The sequence below is a fragment of the Helianthus annuus genome, chromosome 15 (genome assembly GCF_002127325.2).
Source record: "Helianthus annuus cultivar XRQ/B chromosome 15, HanXRQr2.0-SUNRISE, whole genome shotgun sequence".
Taxonomy (NCBI): domain Eukaryota; kingdom Viridiplantae; phylum Streptophyta; class Magnoliopsida; order Asterales; family Asteraceae; genus Helianthus; species Helianthus annuus.
In genome coordinates, this window is record NC_035447.2 from 170,553,217 (window position 1) to 170,574,301 (window position 21,085).

Here is a 21,085-nt window from a genome sequence, read left to right on the forward strand (position 1 = left end):
TATTTGGTTTGGTGCTTTAAGAATTCAATTCGGTATAAACCGAGTAAATCAAATACATAAATAGTGGACTATGGATTTCCCTATTTTCACAACACATCAAACTTTAGCCCACAATCTTACATCTTTAACCGGTTTCTTGAAGAAAAATCACAATTTTCGAAAATTCTTGGTTCGTTACCTATTTTGACTTTGATTAGTTTATTTGATCTTGGTTTGTTACCCATTTTAAACATTGAATTTGATTATTGTAAACGATAAATCCTATTATAATTTACTTTTTTCGGTTTATAATCAAAACCAAAACCAAACTGAGAAATCTAAAACCCGAACGGGTGAACATCGCTACTTGTAACCACTAACAATAGTCATCAAAAAACAATAACAATATAAAAAGGAATACAATGTAAGCCAACATGCTAAGAATATCTCACACAATGCTGGCGCTTTTGCACCTATTTGACTTCAATTTGGAGACTAAATAGACCAAAATGACCTTTTTAACCCTAACTAAGAAAAAAAAAGTATGTATAAAATTTTTCAAGAAAAATGGTATCTTGTCAAATTGTGTGTTGTATTTCAGAATTTTAATTCTGAGAAAAATAGTCTGATTTTTTTACTTACTTTTCCATCTTTGTTCTTACGTCAACTGGACGTTTCATTTGTGCTAACCGGGGAAACGATAAAGAATTCGCATTGTTTATTTACACTTCTTCAACCTAAAATCAACAGATTGAAAACAAAATTAGACCTGACAAGATACATGAGACTCCTAAATTGACTTATTCATAGATAATAGAGTAACTTACGTTTTTGGCCCCTATGGTTATATCACTTTTACTATATTAGCCCAAAATAAGAATTTTTAACATATCTGCCCCCATGGTCTCTATAACTAACCATTTTGGCCCCTAAGTCTAGAGATCATGGGGGCCAAAATGGTTTAGTTATAGAGACCATGGGGGCAGATATGTTAAAAATTCTTATTTTGGGCTAATATAGTAAAAGTGATATAACCACATGGGCCAAAAACGTAATTTACTCTAGATAATATTATTATTGCAAATAAACATATACCTGCGGCAGATTCATTAACTCAAGAACAGCCTTTTGCGGGGTTAGCTCATTATCTATAATCTTTGCAACTGCTGTTAGAACCGGCATTTTAACATTGTATTTTTGTGCCAATGCAATCACAGCTCCGGCAGTTGATACACCTTCAGCCACCTAAAAATAATCTACACAAGTGTTAAATAATAACTATATATATGTATTTTGAGTTCTGGATCAAGGGTTAGATAGTGAGTGACCTGGTTCATGGATGAGAGTATATCATCAAGTGTTTCCCCAGAACCTAATCGGACACCAACTGTTCTATTTCTCGAGAGGCTAACAAAGCATGTAAGCATTATGTCCCCCGTCCCAGATAAACCAGATATTGTTGTTGACTTGGCACCCATCTTCGTCATGTAAATAATTTATACCGTTAATTAAAGCTTGTTCGCGTTGAGGTCTCGTTAAATGGTGTAACAAGAAATGAAGACGTGTTGATGTGGCAGATTTGACCCATTTACTTATGATGGCTCGATTCGGGTGATGTTTTATCTCTAACAGGTTAAAAGAAATGGCTAAAAATGGAACAGGTCACACGGGTTGAAACTTGTAAGTTGCCCGAAAGTGTAATATTAATAAAAGTAAAGTACACGGATGGTCCTTGCGGTTTGCCCTTTGTAACGCATTTAGTCCCCAACTTTTGCCAAAAGTACATGGATGGTCCTTGTCGTATGCACTTTGTAACGCATTTAGTCACTAAACGTTGGGGACTAAATACGTTACAAAGTGCAAACTACAGGGACCATTCGTGTACTTTTGAAAACCTAGGGACTAATTCCAAAATTTTGGTTAACCACAAGGACCATCCGTGTACTTCACTCCTTTAATAATGTATTCAAAGAAACGAATTAGTTTTAAATAAAATATTTTTTGTTACCATATCTGACACACTAATTGTTTGTATAAAGAATTTGAAAATGTTGGGACAAAAAGTAAAAGTTGACCCGTTTTGACCAGTCCACGACAATGCATGTACGAATCCACAGTTCCACACACACCTTTGTTGATAACCATCGTATCTCAGAACAACCTTGCGCGACAAGAGCTGCCATAGAATTATTACCAAGATCCAAACCTTCAACGATCCCGGCTGCAATTGCAAGTACATTCTTCAGCGCACCAGCAATCTCCACTCCTGTAACATCACTGTACCATATGTTACATTCGATTTCTGTGATGATTATTGTACTACACAAACATAACAGAGAAAGAGGATTAAAAGATTTAAAAAACATTAACTTTAATATCCACCTCGTTGTGCTGATTCTCAAGTTTTTAGAAGCAAGAAGTTGCTGAACTGCTTTCGCCAACTTTTTGTCTTTCGACGCGACCACCATTGCTGTAAATACACAAAATCAGACATGGATAAATAAGGAAAATGGATCAAATGCATTGATTTTCCTTGCAACTAGGGGTGCAAACGAGCCGAGCGGCTCGCGAGCTACTCGAGATCGGCTCGATAAAAAGCTTGAAACGAGCCGAGCCTTATCGAGCCCGAGACGAGCTTGAGCCTCAAAACAAAGCTCGTTTGTTTATCGAGCCCGAGCTCGAGCCTCGCATGTGAAGCTCGTTAGGCTCGTTGAGCCATATCGAGCCTTAGTGTAAACGAGCCGAGTCGAGCCGAGCTTATTTAAACTTGTTTACAAGCCGACCTCAAACCTAAAAATAAGCTTATTTAGTAAACGAGCCCGAGCCCGAGCCCGAGCTTTACTTATCGAGCTCGCAAGCCTAAAAAGTCTATTATTTATATTATTTTTATTTAATATACTAATTAATAGATAATAAACGAGTCGAGCCTGAGCCGAGCTTGAGCTTGATAAAATACAAACGAGCCGAGCTCGAGCTTTGAAAACAAAGCTCGAATTGAGCCGAGCTCGAGCCCGAGCTCTCATAAGTTAATCGAGCTCGAGCTCGAGCCTGGCCGAGCTCGGGCTCGGCTCGTTTGCACCCCTACTTGCAACTTACCTGTAGGCAACTTGTTCATCAACTCGAGTGCAAAAGAAGGCCCAGAGAGCGCAACATACGGTTGTCGAGAGTTTTTTAGCGTTTGTGGAATTATCTGAGACATCATTCTCAATGTGTTTAGCTCTAACCCTTTACTAAGGGATATAAATGGAAGTCCTGGCTCTACATACTCTGCAACACCCTCCAGAAACGAACAACTGAACTGCAACATAAATATTTTTTTTTCAGAAAAAATATTTATGCGAAGGAAATATTCATGCGATTTGATATTACTATTACTAATACTCTTAAAAGACAAAGTCGGTGGAAACCCCACCGGCTTTGCCTCCCCTCCCCCATACTTTCACGATGTTACAATTTTAGCCCCTTTACTTTGGTACCTTCAAAGTTTCATAAAATGGCAAATTTAGTCCCTAAACTTCTACTCCATTTTACAAATACTTTGCTTTTGACACCCCAACTTTGTGGTAGTTTCCTTTTCAGCCCCAACTTTGTTATAGTTTCCTTCTTACCCCAAAACTTTATCAAATTTTATCTTTACCCTTTCTTAGCCCTTTAAGTTTAGGAAATGCAATTTGTAACTACTTAACTATTTATGAACTTTGTAAATGCCACTTTGACCCCCTCGAGAGTTTTTGCCTTGACGATATAAATTCGAGTTAGTCGGGTCGCGTATAATACGTTATGATTGTACGATATAAAAACATAAAGGGCATGTAATTGAAACTGTTGAGACGAGTATTTTCAAAATATCCAACTACAGACAATTCGACAAACCAAGTATTAGAATCAATAAAGGGCATCACATACTCTTTTAAGCTCTTTAGAAAAACATAAAGATGATTTACGGAAATTATGCACTAGAATAATTCAGATATATTTTGATGAGTAAAATGCTATTTTGGTCCCTGAGGTTCGGCCAGTTTTGCGACTTTCGTCAAGATGTTTGTTTTTCCGCGTCTGGATCCAAAAGATTTGAAATCTTGTCATTTTCATCCGGCTCGTTAACTCCATCCATTTTCTCTGTTAAGTTAGGGGTATTTCCGTCATTTTTAAGGGCAATTCGGTCTTTTTTAGGGGTATTCGGTCTTTTTACATAAAGTGAAAAAGACCCAATTGCCCTTTAAGTTTGCAAAAAAGATGAAAATACCTCTGACTTAAAAGAGAAAAATGGATGGAGTTAACGAGCCGGATGAAAATGGCACGATTTTTAAAAGTCGCAGAACTGACCAAACGGCCTAAACCTCAGGGACCAAATTGGCATTTTACTCTATTTTGATAAATTAAAGTGTCGACATGCTATTAACGATAAAAATAGAAAAAAAGTCAATAAGGTTATGAAACTCGAAAGGTCAATCTCCCCGACCTCAGACTGAATCAAATAAGAGAGCAACAAACATCGCTATAAAAGCAGTATATATACAATCAGTGAAAACCTAATGCATATATTTGTCCAATTGACTGAAAGACGGTTGATGACAAGTTAAAAACCTGTACGGGTACAGCATGGAGACAAAAGTCGGCGCCGGTGAAAGCAGCTTTCGCGTCCATTGTTGCAATGACATTTTGCGGTAGCTTGTGGTTTGGAAAATATTTACTGCATACAATAAAATCAAAGTTTTAAGCAATATTGATATAAATTAACCTAAAACCATTTATATACATTAGGTAGCGTATCAGAAGTTACTAAAATAATTTATCTTAAGACGAGCATGTAATTTAACGCATATCTAATATCTTACCGGTTACAATGGTTCTCGTTAATAGATTGACAAATTTGAGGATCGCGTACAAGCATATTAACTTCCATTTGCTCCTTTCTACCTGCAACATGGGAAGCCATTGCTGTTCCGAAAGATCCACCGCCTAGAACTACCACCTAAAGGCCATTTATAAATTGCGTATCGGACGAATGTGAAAACGGTTTAAACTAGTTATGAGAATGAATTGCTAAAAAGGTTCTGAAACTGATTAAAATATTAGTAGTATGCTTACCATGATAGAGGATCCTGTACATTAATCCAGAAGTGTGAGAAGTGTATTATAACACTATATATAACACTATATAACACCATATAAACACCGGGCAACACTATGTAACACCATATAACACCATATAATACTATGTAACACTATATAACAAGTATAACACTATATTTTGTCTGATAGCATGTCTATGATAGATGTATAGTGTTATATATTGTTATATAGTGTTATATATTGTTATATAGTGTTACATAGTGTTATATGGTGTTATATGGTGTTACATAGTGTTATACGGTGTTTATATGGTGTTATATATAGTGTTATAATACACCTCTCACACTTCTGGATTAATGTACAGGATCCCTACCCTGCTTACCATAATACCATAGTAAGAACGATCTGATACGCACTCAAGTAAAAGAATGCATGCTCATGCTTCAGGTTAAATGCTCATAAAAGCGGTCACAATAATTTGAATATGAGATACACTATATCATAGAACCACACACTAGTTGATTTCTTTTTCTCTTGTGAAATTAGTGATCATGGCTATTTAAGATGATAACTGATTTCTCATCGGAGTGCGATTCCTCTGTATCAGTTTTAAACCACAATTTCTAGACGATTGAGGGTTAAAATGGTGATTTTCTATCATTCAGATACCCTATTTAACATCTATTTTTCGTTCAACACCGACTCCAAAAAGATCCTCTATTTAATATAGAGATCCTATTAGAACCTATCCATTCAATTTTATCAAAAAAAGCCTTAGCTCCAATATCAACTAACACCTCATTACATTTTCAAGTCAACTCTTCACCATAACGTAAACACAGCCATGTGAACGTTACGAGACCTTTCTTAATTGAAATTAATTATTAGACAACGAAAGAGAAGCCAGTATAGCAAAAGAACAAGCGGAACATACAGTCTAAATATATCAATATCAAATCATTCAAAAACTGAGATGAAACAACTCATTGGAAAAGGTGACCCAAACTTTGATATCACATAAGTTGTAATTGGGACCGTCATCCATCTATACCTTATCTCTCATTCACATGCAGGCACACACACATAAAACTGTCCTTACAAACTGTATCAGACTAATCATATAACTATCATATCTTGAAGGCAATCAGGTGTGCATCATGGGCGAAGCTTTTAAAGGGGCCGGAGGGGGTGACCGACCCCCCGAACTTTTTGCTCAGTAGTGGAGAGTATGTAGTTTTCGTATAGAAATTTTTGGGTATATACGTTTTCGACCCCCCATATACAATATTATTCCTGCAAAAAACTGATATCAAATCTAAATTCCAGAACTGAAACATAAGCTTTCACGTTTAATCAAACAAATTAACCTAATTCACCTACGCATAACCATCACTTCTTCATTTCTAACTGCAATGCGTTCTAATACTAAAATCATTCAACATATTATCAATCAACTCATACTCATCTACCTACAAAATCATACAACAAACATAAGAACTGTCATGACAAACTGTATACATAATACATCTTAATCTCCTCAAAGTGACCAAACACGAGAAAGCGTGCCTTGACAACCAGCACGTGTTTATCCCGTTTGCTTTTGATACTTTTGGTTTTCTGGCGTCAGAGGCCGTGGACCTACTTAGTCGAGTTCAAAGGGTCATGCATAGTAATGTTATGACTTATGACCCGAGATCTATGGACGTAGTTTTTAAAAGACTTAGTTCTCCTCAAATCGAAATTCCAGAACTGAAACATAAGCTTTCACCTCTAATCAACTAAATTAAGCTTCTCCACACAGAAAACCTATAATTTAGAACCTAATTAAGCTACGTATAAGCATCATTTCTTCATTTCTATCTTCAATAATGTATCTACTCAACTAAAACGTTTCAATAATCATAAAAAAATATTAACCAGTTCATCTATTCTATGATCTACCTACAATATCATATTAAAATTATCACCTTATTTGTACGTTCTAGAACGTCAGTTTTAGCCCTAGACCTTAACGATCGTGACCACCGGACGAGCTTCTCCCACGCAACTCGAACAATCTTCCGGCGGTCTCTGGTGGCGCTAGCAACTTCCAGCGCCACGTCAGCGTCCGTCGACGGCAACCGGTTCTGATCCGGCGGAGGCGGTGGATCAATTGCTGCAGCACACACTATAGAGCTTGTTTTGGACGTAGAACACTGCAGAAGAAGAATTGTTCGTCCAGTTTTTGGTGTCGGAGAGAAATTAGTATGAAGAAGCCGTTGAGTTTTAGAGATTGAATTGTTGGAGAAGAAAGAGGTTGATGATGGCGGTTGTTCGAAGACGGAGGACGCCATTGTTATCCCCTTCGAGCTTTGTTTTCGGGAGGTTATAAACCCCACGTTTTCAGGGTGGAGTTTCTGGTGGGACCCATCAGGAACGACCCTAGTCAAATGAAAGTTTAGTCCCTCGAGTAATATAAAGTTACACACTTAGTCCATCAAAATTGTTTTTAATAGTATACAATACCCTAAAAAACTCCAACATACGTCCATTTACAAACATTTTTTTTATCGTTTAGAAATTTGCCAATTGACATTAGGTTTAGTGAGCCCAATGTCTATTCGATTTAAATAATAATAAGAGTAAATTACAAGTTTTGTCCTTTATATTTACATCAAATTGCAGACGCTGTCCTTTTGGCCAAAAGTTTACAAGGGTGTCCTTAACCTTTCAAAATCTTGTATGTTTTGTCCTTTAGGCCAAACCTAATTAGAAATCTCAGTTAAAAACTGTCATGTGCAATGAGGGTAAAATGGTAATTTCCCTCTCAACCCATACATTTTCCCTTCCTTCTTGTCTCCAACACTATCCCTCAAACCTAACTCAAATGTTTCCGAGCAATCATCAATCAACGAACTCGCAATCGAATCTCTTGCTAACTCCCTCTCACCCCCAATGCTCGGAAACCTCATCCCTAAATTACCATAGCTGTAAGCAATAGTCGTCGGGGATACTTTCGCATTCGAAACCGGAGTAGCCATCGTCTTTGTTTCATCCATCTCCGCCACCACCGCAGCCGCCATTTTCCTAATCGAGCTCGATCTATCGAGGCTTTTTCGTCTTTTGGATGAAGAATCGGTGTAATACTCTCGGGTCTGGATCGAACCACCGGGGATTACTTCATACGAGATCCGACCGACATCTAGTGAAAACACCGGGTCAATATCACAAGATCTTCTACCGAACCCGTAATCGGCAATCTCAGACTTTGTTTCACGATACTGACGAGAAATTCGATGTGAAATCTGGTTTTTTTGAGTGAGAATCGAGATCTATGGGATCTTGCATGGTTTTCAATTCTTCTTCTTATTCATTTGTTTCTTCTAATTCTTCAATTTCCAAAAAAAGAATTTAGATTGTGATATAAAAAAATAATTGCAGTTTTTTCGAAGAAGAGTAGTTGTTGTTAAGTGAAGGGTTAAGAGTTCGTATAGATTGGAGAAGAAAGATATTAGATTGTGATATGATAATCGAAGTTTAGATCATAGTCTACAGGTTACTAGTTGCTGAGTTGAATTGTTATTTGAATTTAATCGATATAAAAAAAGAAGGGTTTATTGTTGTTTAGCGGTTACTGTAGTGAAGAAATTGTTTTGGAATTAACGAATCGATTAAATCAAAATCAAAACTTGCAGATTGTGGTTCCAAAATCTGAATGGCAATGTTTAAATCATTGAAGAAGAAGGGAAAGTGTAATGGTTGAGAAGGAAATTGCCATTTTACCCTCATGTGCATTGCACATGACAGTTTTTAACTGAGATATCTAACCAGGTTTGGCCTAAATGACAAAACGTGCAAAATTTTGAAAGGTTAATGACACCGCCTGTAAACTTTTGGCCAAACGAATAGCGCCTGCAATTTGATGTAAACGTAAAGGACAAAACTTGTAAGAGACGGGATCAGGAGAAAACGCTCAAAAGTGTGAGAATGGTGAGAACGCTTCCTGGCCCAACACGTGTCACGCCGCTTAGAAAAGGGCGGAGGGGCTTTTTTGTCCTTTCATCTTCTGTTTTTCCAGTTCCGCTTTTCCCAATATTGTTGGTTTTTAAGATTTTTGGCGTTAACCAAATTCAGTATTTAATGGCGTTTAATGGTTTCGTTGTATTAACATTTTGGCGTTTATGGGGTTTACGACGTTTATTCAAATCGTATGCCATTATCTATTTGAATGGCGTTTTCCAAGGCGTTTTAAACAAGATGGCCCATTGTTCTATTATTTTTTATAAACATTTTGGCGTTTGTGTTATCTTGGCGTTTTACTATTGTTATATTATATTTAAACCACAGGAAAAAAATACAAGCGAAGAAAATAAATTAAAAATCCTAATCGGATCTCTCTTCCCAATCTTCACTGTCATAAGTCTCTCTCTTCTTTAATAGTACTAGAACTGTCACCAAATATATGGCGTTTTATGTAAAACTTAACAAACCCATTGGTTTGATTTTTTTGCCTGCTCGTCTATTGATCTGCCTTTTTTTGTGAATGTTTGGGGACATAGATCTATGTCGTGTGAGTGGGTTTTCGCTTTTTCTTTATCTTGATCTTCATCTTTATAATCAACCCACTCTTCATTGTCATTGATCTTTTCTCGTCATCCAAACTTTCTTCAAGAACAAAAAATACAAAATGCCATATGACTGGCATCACTATCTTTTTCTTGAATTTTTGTCCATCTCATGCAGCAAAATCTTTCTGAGTTACTCCCTTCTGATAATAATTCATTCAGTGAAACTTCACGAAGAACAATTATGAATATCCAAGAAAGCATATTAGCCATCTTTGATTTTTTTTTTTTGGCGTTTTTCAGTGAGTTGTCACACCCCCAAAATCCACCATGCGGAGTATCACCGCTTGGAGGCGTGACATGACCAGGACCGAGCCACCAATCATATTGAACAACGTAATTAAGTAAATAAACCAACCACAATACAATTGGTGACCAAAAGAAAGTAACCTACTTTAAGTTAACCGCGAAAGCATAAATCATAAGTCCAAAACATAAGATCCATAATTCATAAGTTTAAAGTCCAAAATGTAGGTTTAATAAGTTCATAAGGATTAAATGTTTAGCACGGGACATAACAACCCATATTGCACAACGACTTCCTCCTCGTGCAAACTCCATAAGCTTCTAACGACCTGTAAGGCATGTAACAACGAGTCAACAACAAAGTTGAGTGAGTTCACGGTTGGTTGTTTAGTTTTAAGTTAGTTTTCGAAAACATGGTTTGTCTTTCGTTGGCTTAATTGTCGTGGGGGTTACCCCATAGTTGAAAGTATGATTAACCAGTTCCTTCTTTATTACCCAAACCATATCCATGATCAGTGGGGGCTTCCCCATGTGAACCACTAGACCGTTACCATATCAACTACTAACGAAAATAAGTTGTGCCCTACATCAGTGTCTATCATCACTTACAGTTTGCCATAGTCCATTAGTACACGCCCGTCCGACTGGCACGGTGTGAGGTTTGTTAAACCTAATAGCGTTATTAACTAATGACCCGCTCGCCATTGGCCTCGGCGATTAAGTCGATATAAAATGAGGGACTTAATGATAGAGTTTTGTCTAGTAGGTTTTAAGGTTGTTGTCCTACCCAAGGAGGACGAACGCACGTATTATACCCAAGGAGAATACGCAAGATTAATATTGGGATCCTCCCTATGGAGGATGGCGGTACATATCCTACCCAAGGAGGATATGTAGGTTTCGTTTTAATTCTTTAACCCATTCCCAACCACCGGGAATCCCATGCCTTAGAAAGTGTGCGAACTCACCTCGGTTTGCTCAGTTAGATTAATTACTCAAATAAATCAGGAAATCAAGCACGTCCTAATAAGGTACAGATAACAATCAGTTTCTCATGCATAACACGTATCCTACGTACGGTTTATCTACTCATTACTTCTATCACATACCACACAGTTCAAATGTCAAGTTATATTGTTAAGTTACATTATTTTACCCTAAAATAATATAACTATCTCACAAAAATAAGCAAGTATCCACACAAGTGTTCTAATATAAGATATATATTCTAAATATATATTTACCCATTTTTATTTACAAAAACCAACCTCCGACACTTTGTATTTTGTTACCAAAAATTATGGCGAAGTTTATATTCGAAACACAAGTTATAAAATATACTTGTAACGCTTGTTTAGAAAAATATTTTCTAAGTGTTGGAATTTTTAGAAAATTTCGCCAGAGTTTCCTTTGTAAATGGAGGTGTCCATGCTCATAAGCATATCATTTTCTTTTCCAAAAATCATTCAACAATCAATAACAAGTTACTAAACGATATTACACTAGCCAAGTGCAAAACAATGCACTTTACATAATAACATGAACTTGGTTTTTAGTAAAAACGCGTAGTAACTTAGTGGGGTGCTTAGTGGGTTTAGTTACCCTCCAAAGTGTGTTTATTTTTGTTAAAATCTTACTCTCGGGGTTTTTAGATGTTCACAACTAGTGAACTTATTTTACAAAAATATCTATTTACAATATTTTCATGTTTCACTAGCATCCATATACTTAGTTTATTTCAAAGATGGTGTAAGTATATATAAGAATCATACTTTTTCAAAAACCGCCTTTTAAACTTGGTTTTCTAAAATAACTCATACATAAGTCTTGAGTTTACAAGTTTACTATAGGTTTATTATTTTCTAAGAAAATCACTTTTATTCCCAAGTTCATGCTCTAACAAGAAGATGATTATTTTATGTACACATAATCACCTCTAACTTGTTAAGTCATGTTTTTAATCATAACTTAACAAGCTTCATATGATGATCAAACATCATATTGCTAGTAATCACCAAATAAACATCAAGTAATCATCAACATGACCAAACAACTTCATTTCATCATGTTTTCATCTTATTTCATCATCATGTTACTTTATATTCAAGACTTTGTTTATGATCCTTTAGTGTTCATAGATTCTCATCATAAAATAACTATTAACCACTCTAAATATGAAGCAAATGAAGATTCAAGAGACTTACTACTAGCTTTTAAGCTAGGGAAGATCAAGAGTAGAAATGAGGTGGTTAATAGCAAACGAAGAAGGTCCTTCAACTTCCGAGAACAACAAGCTTCTTAGTTATGCTTCTTACACCTTAGATTATATGGAATTGGATTAAAAAATGAAGGTGAAAGGAAGAGGGTGTAGACAGTGAGCTATGTAGAAAGGAGGGAGGAGTTTGTTTGTGAACTTGAAGATGAGAAGTGATAAGTGTTAAAGACTAAAGGATTTTATAAACTTTCTTCCAACACAAGATTAACTCATGGTTAAAATGATCCAAAATCAAGCAACATATCTAATTAAATAATCTAAAGAAATCAAAGGGTTGGGCCCTTGTCTAGAACCGGTCATGGGGGGGGGGTGTCTTGGTTGGATTTTAATTGGTAGTTAGAAAATAAGGTTATTAGTTAGTGTTTTAAGTGTTATGGTGTTTTAGGGTATGTTATGATGTTCGGTGACCATAACTGTAACACCCACAATCGATTTTAATCATTTATCCAATAAATTTCGATTAATTATAGTGTAATAATATTAAACATACACTTAAAAATACGAGTTTGTTAAAAAACATTTCACTAAATAAAACGTTCCAACATTTTGTAATTTAATTCGCCGTTTGAAACGTGACGACGAAACTATTCGCGGAAGCTTTGATCTCGTGTGTTCGGTTCTTCGTTGGGCTTGACCATCATCCGACACTTCAAAAGTAAACCTACATTTCACGAAACATGAAATGTGTTAGTCTCACATGATCTAATAGTGTTAATCAAATCCGAATACAAGATTGGACAAGATGAATAGTTTTATTTTGCCAGATAATAAGCCCCTCACTGGGCGCAATAGACATCTTTTTTGTCTTTTATAATCGGCCACCATAAACATTATTTATGATGGTTACTTGATTCATATAAACAATTTTGCTATGCCGATTTATTAACCAACACCACCCAATAGCGAAGGGTGTATTAGGATCCTTAGAAAAAGGCGGAATTAAAAACAATAAACGGAAACTGTTCCGAATGGCTACAAATATGAAAAGTTTGTCAAACAATCTGGGCTCTACCGTAAGCTACGGTAGCCTCTGGCCATAAGGGGGGCTGTCGTAAGGCAGTACAGAACCACCGTAACAACTTCAGTATCTACCGTAAGTTACGGTAGCCACCGTAACATACGGTAGCTCACTGGGCAGAATATTTTGCAGCTGTTACTGCATTTTCCAGCTCCGATTCTTTTTACGAAAACGTGTATAACTTTAAATCTACATATCCGTTTTACGTGATTCTTTTTCCTACGCGTCCGTAATTTAATTCTCCCTATTATGGAGTTAAAATCCAATATCTGGTTTAACAAAATTTCAGACTTTTAACTCTTCGGTTTATTACCCTTTTTACCAAATTTTAACCCGTTCGTGATTTTATCAAACAAACATGTTTGTTTGATCTTTCAACTCGTGAACTTCATAATTTCAATATCTCCTATCGTATTAATCTCAAATCACGGGTCTCTTACACAATAAAAACCGTTTACGCTCAAGTGCTTATTTTGACCCATTAAGGGTATTTAAGCACTTTAAAGCTTAGAATCGCTTTCATTTTAGTTTACATCCTATCTCCAATTTTTTTTATACATATAACAAGGACTTAATTTAATAAAACGTTTATCTCCAAACAACTCTTAAGGTTGTTTGCCCTATTTACCCCTCTAGGGCTTTTTGGTCAAATTTAATCCTTCATTTTGCGACAAAGGACTTTCGCTAATGGTTGACCAAAATATCGCTTCTAACTACAATACAAAACATGCGTACCTGGCTCGGGTCAAGTATTGGCCCGTTTAATACCTCGCATTAATGATTTCGCTAATTTATAGCGGCGTAAATTTCCATAAGCCGTTTTTATCCTGTGTGCACTAGACTCAACAATACTCATTAGTTGTTATTTGTCAAATGGCGCTAAAAATCACCCTTTGACTCGTTTGGTCTAAACGACCAAACATTTTGCATTTGTATTTGGCACGGTATATATATATATAGAAAGTATAATGTACAAAACCCCTAATCATACTTCACGTACGCGACCATCCTGACCGTCCGATTTGTGTGATTAAAGCGTGATTACGCAGCGATTAGGATTTTTAATTAAGGGCAAATTAGACATTATTCATTCTTGAACCAGGGTAATTCAGACATTTTCTAACATCAAGCTAATTATGCGAGTTCGTTATCTCCTGCATCCCGGTAATTACGATTCATATCAGTTTCAAATCATTTCCGTTTTTCAAATTATCAAATTAGAGGTTATTTGTGGGCGATTAGGGTTTCCATCTCTTATTGTTTGTAATGGATCCACAGAGTAGTAATGCTCGAAATGTAGATGATATTGAATTTGAAGATGCTGAGGTCAATGCCGGTCATGATGATGCAGAGCAATATAGGAATCCGACATCAGACAACCACGTTCAGTTAGATGATCAGACCAGTAAGTTGTCAATTAAATGGTTTCAATTTTCCAAAATTCAACCAAATTATTGGAGTATGATGTGTTGTTTTTGCTCGTTCATCATTTTTTATTATTAGTTTTTTTGAAATGTTATATAATCCCGCTTGGTTATAAGATTTGTTGAAGAAGACCTGTGTAATTCACTAACCATGCGTTATTTTTATGAAGTATACATTAATGGATGCTTTTTTTTCCTTCCTGCGGTATTATTTTTTGATGCGTTATTATTTTTGATGCGTGATTTTGTTCTTTTCCCTTGTGTGTATTTTGGTTAGAGGTCATGTTTATAATTCTTTTTTTTGTCATTTTTAAAATGTGTAGACGAAAGATTGTATATTCCGGAGGTAGCTTCATCATGTGTTCCTGTTATCTGAATGGAATTCTCTTCGATAGAGCAAGCATATGTTTTTTATCAGACCTATGACAAGAAGGCAGGGTTCTCTGCTCGAAAAAGAGGTGAACATCATGTTGATGGTGTTATCAAGACTAAATACTTTGTGTATTCAAAGGAGGGGCATAAACCACAGGAATTCGATGATCCTTATAGGAAGTTGTCTAAGCCATATAAACATAGGAACAGACCGACTATTCGAACCGGCTGTAAAGCCCAAATTAAGCTTTGTTCGACCGATGGGGTGTTGTATAAGGTTGATAAGTTTGTTCAGTCGCATAATCATTCATTCGTTTGCCCCAAAGATATGCATTTATTACCAGCTTATAGACATCTTTCCGAGACACAATAAGAGATGATATGGGAGCTTGGTACATTGAATCTTGGGCCAGTGAAAGCCTTCAATATAATGAGAAAAAGATACAGAGGTTTTGAAAATGTTGGCGCAACTAAAGACGATTGCAAGAATTTTAGAGCTAGGATACATAGCTATATCGGAGAGTATGATGCAGATATGGTTATCAATAGGTTGACCGATAAAAAGCAGTTTATGGTTGATTATTCATTCGTTCATTCAGTCGATGAGAACAAACGTTTAACTGGCCTGTTCTGGGCGGATGGTTTGTGCAAACGTAACTATGCTGAGTTTGGAGATGTCATATCCTTTGATGCTACATTTAAAACCAACAAGTTAGTCCTCACTTCCATGGTATTCCTGTTATTTTATTTGTTTGTATATGTCACACCCCAACCAATGGCGGAAACATCGGGATGAGACGAAGTGTGAAGATTGCTCGAGACATCATAACGCTATTTGTGACAATAATTTAATAATCCAAATTTCATTTCCATAGTAAATTGTCAACAATACAAGAAATACAAATAACAACATGTTCGAAGAAATACATAACAACATAATCAAAATTGATACAACATTAAACCTAAACGTCTATATGTGTATCTAGGCATCAAGCCTACTTCATTTCATGGTCTCATCATCCTCAACCTGTAACATGTTTAAAACACAATTCAATGCAAAAGCAAAGGCGAGTATACAAGTTTGGTACATACATAGCATAAGATAAAAGTGTGAACAATTCCTCATAGCAAGCATGCGATTCAAGATAAACATTAAATATGGCATGTGTCTAACATATCAAACCAAGAAAACGCAACTTGCTCATGACATAACCAAAGTTTCAGTAGAGGCGGGTCGTTAATCCTATAGCGCTACATATGTCAAGGTTTGGCTCGTACGAAGTTAATGATAAGTTCAACACATAAGAATCACCCAAATTTAAAGTATCAAGTCATCACATATACAAGCATGTTATAGGAATGTTCATGTGTTTAGACAAAAGTTCATGTGTAAGTTTCAATAGGTAAACATGTTACACCCCAAAAGTGGTAAAAGTAAAAAGGGGAAAAGTACGAGTATACTCACGGTTTACAAGTGGTGACTTGAAGTTCCGAGAGCAAGTTTGTTGATGGATTAGTTCGGAGCACCTTGTCCTTCTACACAAGGAAACGTAGGTGTGTGAGTTGGCGTATAACGGAAGATTATAGATTCGGAGTTTTTTAAAATATATAGAAAGTAACATAGGTGAAAATAATCATCTTGTACACATAACTCTTGTTCTTGACACTATTGAAACTCAAAGAGTTGGTATGATTTCATGGATTCTAAGATCCATTAGAGTCGTAGCAAGGGCATGGTCATAGATGATGTAACGTCCACTTAACAAATAACTATTAAGTCATCATCAAGTCTTAGTTACTTAGATGTATACATATAGAATAACTTAGATATTATATAGTTTACAAGTCTTATGATTCAAGCATGAGGTAGGAGATTAATGTCTCCATTTAGGTACCTCTTTGTGTCATAGAATACATACATGAGGTAGGAAGAACAAGCTTCCATTTAGGCACCTCTATTGTTCACCACTACACTTGTTGTTATAAACAACAAGGAGGGTCATGAACATACAAGTATTAAGGTAATAACAACAACTAATCTATAGAAAAAAAAACATCAAGTAATGAGTGGATTCTTATGAAGGATAGCCTAGGCTAAACCAACCATCACACATACATCAAGTTTCACACTTGAACACTACTTGTGGGTAAAACCCTAATCAAAACAGAAAGTTTGTGAGGTTTTAACCTCTGATTTAAGTGTCTCAACCATGTTTTTAAGCTTAACCAACCATAAGAGAGGTTGTAAGCATTAGGACATTGGTGTGAGATGTGTTTAAACACAAGTTGGGTAAGAAATAACATGTTGTTGATTAATAGTAAACAAAACAGAAAGTTTTAGTCCATTTTAGGGCAAATCCAAGCATGATTCTTCCAAGGAAAAACCAAGGATTCAAACCCAAGGACATAACAAAGCAATAGGAAGAAGAACCAAGTGATTTGGCTAAGAAATAAGCAAGTTACACTCACTTTAGTGAAGTTACAAGAATCTGTCCAAAACTCAGATTTACTGCAGATTGAGAGTGAATTTGTGAAGATTAGAGAGTTGTGAAAGTGTCAAATGGGTTGGAGAAGGTGGGTATTTATAATGGAGGAGTTAGAAGATGATTGGAGGTGATTAGAGGTGGATTAAAGGTGATTGGGTGAGGTTGGAGAGTTGGATTTCGTGCACAACAGCTCAAGAAACACACCTTCTGCCGAAACAAGGGCGTCGCGTGACGTCTAGGACCCTCGCGTCACGCGGCGGGTAGGGGTTGTCTGACTTTCGTTTTATTACACTTAGGCCCCTGAAGTTTATATTTGGTTCCTTTAGGTGCAAAGTTGAGAGTTTAGGGACTTGTTTTGATACAAAAGCATAGTATAAGGTGTAGTTAAGCATGATGATCATAACCAAAGTATGTTTAAGCGTATAAATGTCATAACCAAGTATCGTTCTCGTTCAAAAGACGTTCAATGCATAAGTTTAGATTAATTACAAGTTTCGCACATAGTTTCCAAGAATAACGATTAAACATCGATTGATTCACCAAATCGAACATACGAGCATACATAGAGTGTGTATAACATAAATGTAATAAAATACAAGCTTCATTAATGACCCAAGTCTTGGTTTGATAATGATTACAATGAAAGGAGCGATTACAAGAATACAAGATTTCCAAAAATAGAAATACGAACAAAACTTTCTATAAATGGAAAGTACAAAAGAGCCGGGCGTTACAGTATAGTCTTTTTGTTTCTTATTCATTTTTTAATCCACATTTTGAAGGTATAAAATGGTTTTTGTACCTTTTACTGGTATTGATAACCACTATCGTAATGTGACGCTTGGAGCCGGGTTGCTAGCATCTGAAAGCATTGAATCATATAAATGGCTTTTACAATCATTTTTGGACTCATTTGGTAAGCAGCCGAAGGTGGTCGTTACTGATCAGGATCCCGCGATGAAACAAGCTATCGAAGCAGTGTTCGATAAGAGTAGGCACAGATTATGTATGTGGCACATAATGAAGAAACTTGCTGATAAGGTTAGGCTCAACTACAACATGCGTGATTATTCATTACAAACTGCGTGATTAGTTTCATGCGTTATTATCTCCTTCATTCATTTTTTTGCCCTTGTTCAATAAGTTCCAATTATTCTTTGTTTTAATAGGTGGGACATGAGTTGTGTAACAACGAAGAGTTCAAGAGACGTATGTGTGACATTGTATGGACTGATTCGATTGCGCCAGAAACGTTTATGATAGAATGGAAGCTGATAATGATTGAATTCGGTCTAACTGAGAATAAATGGATTAATGATATGTTTGGCATGAGATCTTCATGGATTCCAGCTTTCTATCGTTATGAGCCTATGTCTGGGCTTATGCGGACCACCTCCAGATCAGAGTGCGAAAACCATTTTTTCTATCAAGTGGCGAATTCTCAACTTACGCTTGTTGAGTTCTTTAACCATTTTGATGGTGCAATGGATGTGCAAAGATTTAACCATCGGAAGAATGACCATATATCTAGAAATACAATCCTAGATAACTTTTCTGAATCTACTTTAGAGGATGATGCTATGAAAATTTACACGAGGTCAATTTTTGCTGATCAACAATCAGAGATACAAGGAACACTGTCCGAGTGCCTTCCGATGGAGACCAAAATTGAGGAACCATTTTGAAGATAAGTATGAAGGATTGGAAAGCACACGGCGACGGTTTACTAGAGGTAAGCTAACATGCGTTATTACACAACAACGTGCTTTTTTTATTTGATATTTAGTTTTCAATTGTTTTTGTTTAGGTTTGTTTCAAGAAGGGGGAGGATGTAATAGCATCATGCAGTTGTTGCAGGTTTGAACAATATGGATTGTTGTGCAAACATATATATTTTGTGTTCAAGATGTTCAAAGTGAAAGAAATTCCCAACAAGTACATTATGAGAAGATGGACCAAAGACGTGGTACCGAATGATCTAAATAATACATTTGATTTAAGTGTTGATGATAATGATGCGCATAAAAAGGCCAAAGAGGTTGCGTATGAGATTATGCAGACCGGGGAGTATCTTATTGGTAACTTGATGAAAGATTTTGATCATCTTCTTGTAGTCAGGGATCGGATGAGGGAGATGAAAGAAATGGTTGATGAACTTCGCATAACCAAGCCCATCGACCCTAAGTTTGATAGATATTCAAGGTTAATCGGTTACGAGAAACCGAACACTGATGCTCCTCCTACAGTCCGTGTGCCAACCGGTATTAGAAACAAAGGACGCGGTTCACATAAGCGGATTAAATCAAAAAAAGAGAAAATTAAAAGTCTAAAAGGCAAGAGAAGTCGGACTTGCAGTGTTTGTAATATCAAAGGTCATGATATTCGAACTTGCGAAGTTTTAAAGGGTAAAGCTAGTGCTGCCGATAAGAATGCCAATAAAAAGGGGAGGAAAAGAAGAGCAATTCAGTTAGAAAACGATCCTGGTTTAGTTGACGAAGAGGACGAGGATGTAGAAACTAGTGAGGAAGAGGAGGAGTATGAGGAGGCTGAAGAAGCAGATGATAGTGATAGTGATTCTGAATGGGAAGACACAACTTTTATGTAATCTGTTACATTCAGAACATTTTTACCATTCTATGCGTGATTAAATATGTCATTTAATTTTTTTTTACCCCTTTTCGATATACTATGCGTGATTTATCATATCTGTTACATTCACAACTTTATGTAATCTGTTACATTCAGAACATTTTACCATCCTATACCATTCTATGCGTGACTATCTGTAATGGAGATCTCAAATTGGCCCTCTATAGCATTTTTGCATAACCTGTTCACAGCGACTTCCACCCAAAACATACCCAAACACAGATTTTCATTATCATAACTTGCGGCATAAAAAAGACACATACGTGATAATTATTAGCATGCATTTTTTCATATTAATAATGCTAAAATAACATTCATAAATATACCTACATTCATACCATGATTTCCATAAATATACCCACATATGAGTTTAATACACCAAAAAACCACCATACTTCAAAATACCAACAACATTAGTGTATCCCAAAATATCAACAAAAAAGTGGATTAATCAGCCATACCACTTAGTTGGGTTTCAATATCTTCCCAAGATCTTTCTCAGTCGTCTCCATCTTCTCTTTAATCGTATCAACTGCATCTTTCAGATATGAGTAAACCAAGTTATCTGCAGATGTCTGATCCTTCATCATCTCTATGCCATTGTCCCTTAAAGAAGATTTTGGTTCTTCTAGGACTTTCCCCCAGACTTCCTGGGTCTTCTTTTGCTCTTCTAAGAGTCTCCCCTGCACATCCAGAATACAGTTAGAAGAGCTAACATTAGAAGCAAGCTCTGTTAACCTGCGGGTTGAAAGGAGCTCCTTGATTGCTTCGCTTGAGGGGTCAGTAGACATTGTTGTTTTCTTTGAAGAGAGGTGTTTTCTTTTTCTGCATAAATCTAATGGGGGGAATGATATATGTATATAGACTGTGAATTAATATGGTAGTTGAGAGAGATTTTTTGTAATTAAAATTAGATATCTTACATAATGACTAGTCATATCGATTTAAGGGACTAT

The 21,085-nt window shown here is 36.2% G+C and overlaps 3 protein-coding genes across 4 annotated transcripts; 2 read left to right on the plus strand and 1 right to left on the minus strand.

Moving 5' to 3' along the window:
- Positions 1-313: 313 nt before the first annotated feature.
- LOC110912773 (glycerol-3-phosphate dehydrogenase [NAD(+)] 2, chloroplastic) lies at positions 314-7,417 on the minus strand. Of its 2 annotated transcripts, none has more exons than XM_022157577.2 (9): positions 7,023-7,417; positions 4,818-4,954; positions 4,567-4,672; positions 3,076-3,277; positions 2,362-2,449; positions 2,109-2,256; positions 1,308-1,457; positions 1,075-1,224; positions 314-716 (listed from the first exon to the last, which is right to left on the minus strand). In XM_022157577.2, exons 1-9 carry the CDS (start codon positions 7,386-7,388, stop codon positions 702-704), a joined length of 1,362 nt encoding a protein of 453 aa, XP_022013269.1. In that variant the 5' UTR covers positions 7,389-7,417; the 3' UTR covers positions 314-701. The 2 variants fall into 2 exon arrangements, with proteins under 2 accessions (XP_022013269.1, XP_022013270.1); XM_022157578.2 differs by having other exon boundaries at positions 4,818-4,947; positions 7,023-7,398.
- Positions 7,418-14,464: 7,047 nt separating this feature from the next.
- LOC110914411 (protein FAR1-RELATED SEQUENCE 11-like) lies at positions 14,465-15,367 on the plus strand. Its single transcript, XM_022159204.1, has 2 exons — positions 14,465-14,603; positions 15,018-15,367. The coding sequence occupies exons 1-2, from the start codon at positions 14,465-14,467 to the stop codon at positions 15,365-15,367; spliced, it is 489 nt and encodes a 162-aa protein (XP_022014896.1).
- Positions 15,368-18,999: 3,632 nt separating this feature from the next.
- LOC118487569 lies at positions 19,000-20,085 on the plus strand. The gene is made up of 2 exons (XM_035984517.1): positions 19,000-19,212; positions 19,288-20,085. Exons 1-2 carry the CDS (start codon positions 19,174-19,176, stop codon positions 20,083-20,085), a joined length of 837 nt encoding a protein of 278 aa, XP_035840410.1. The 5' UTR covers positions 19,000-19,173.
- Positions 20,086-21,085: the final 1,000 nt, after the last annotated feature.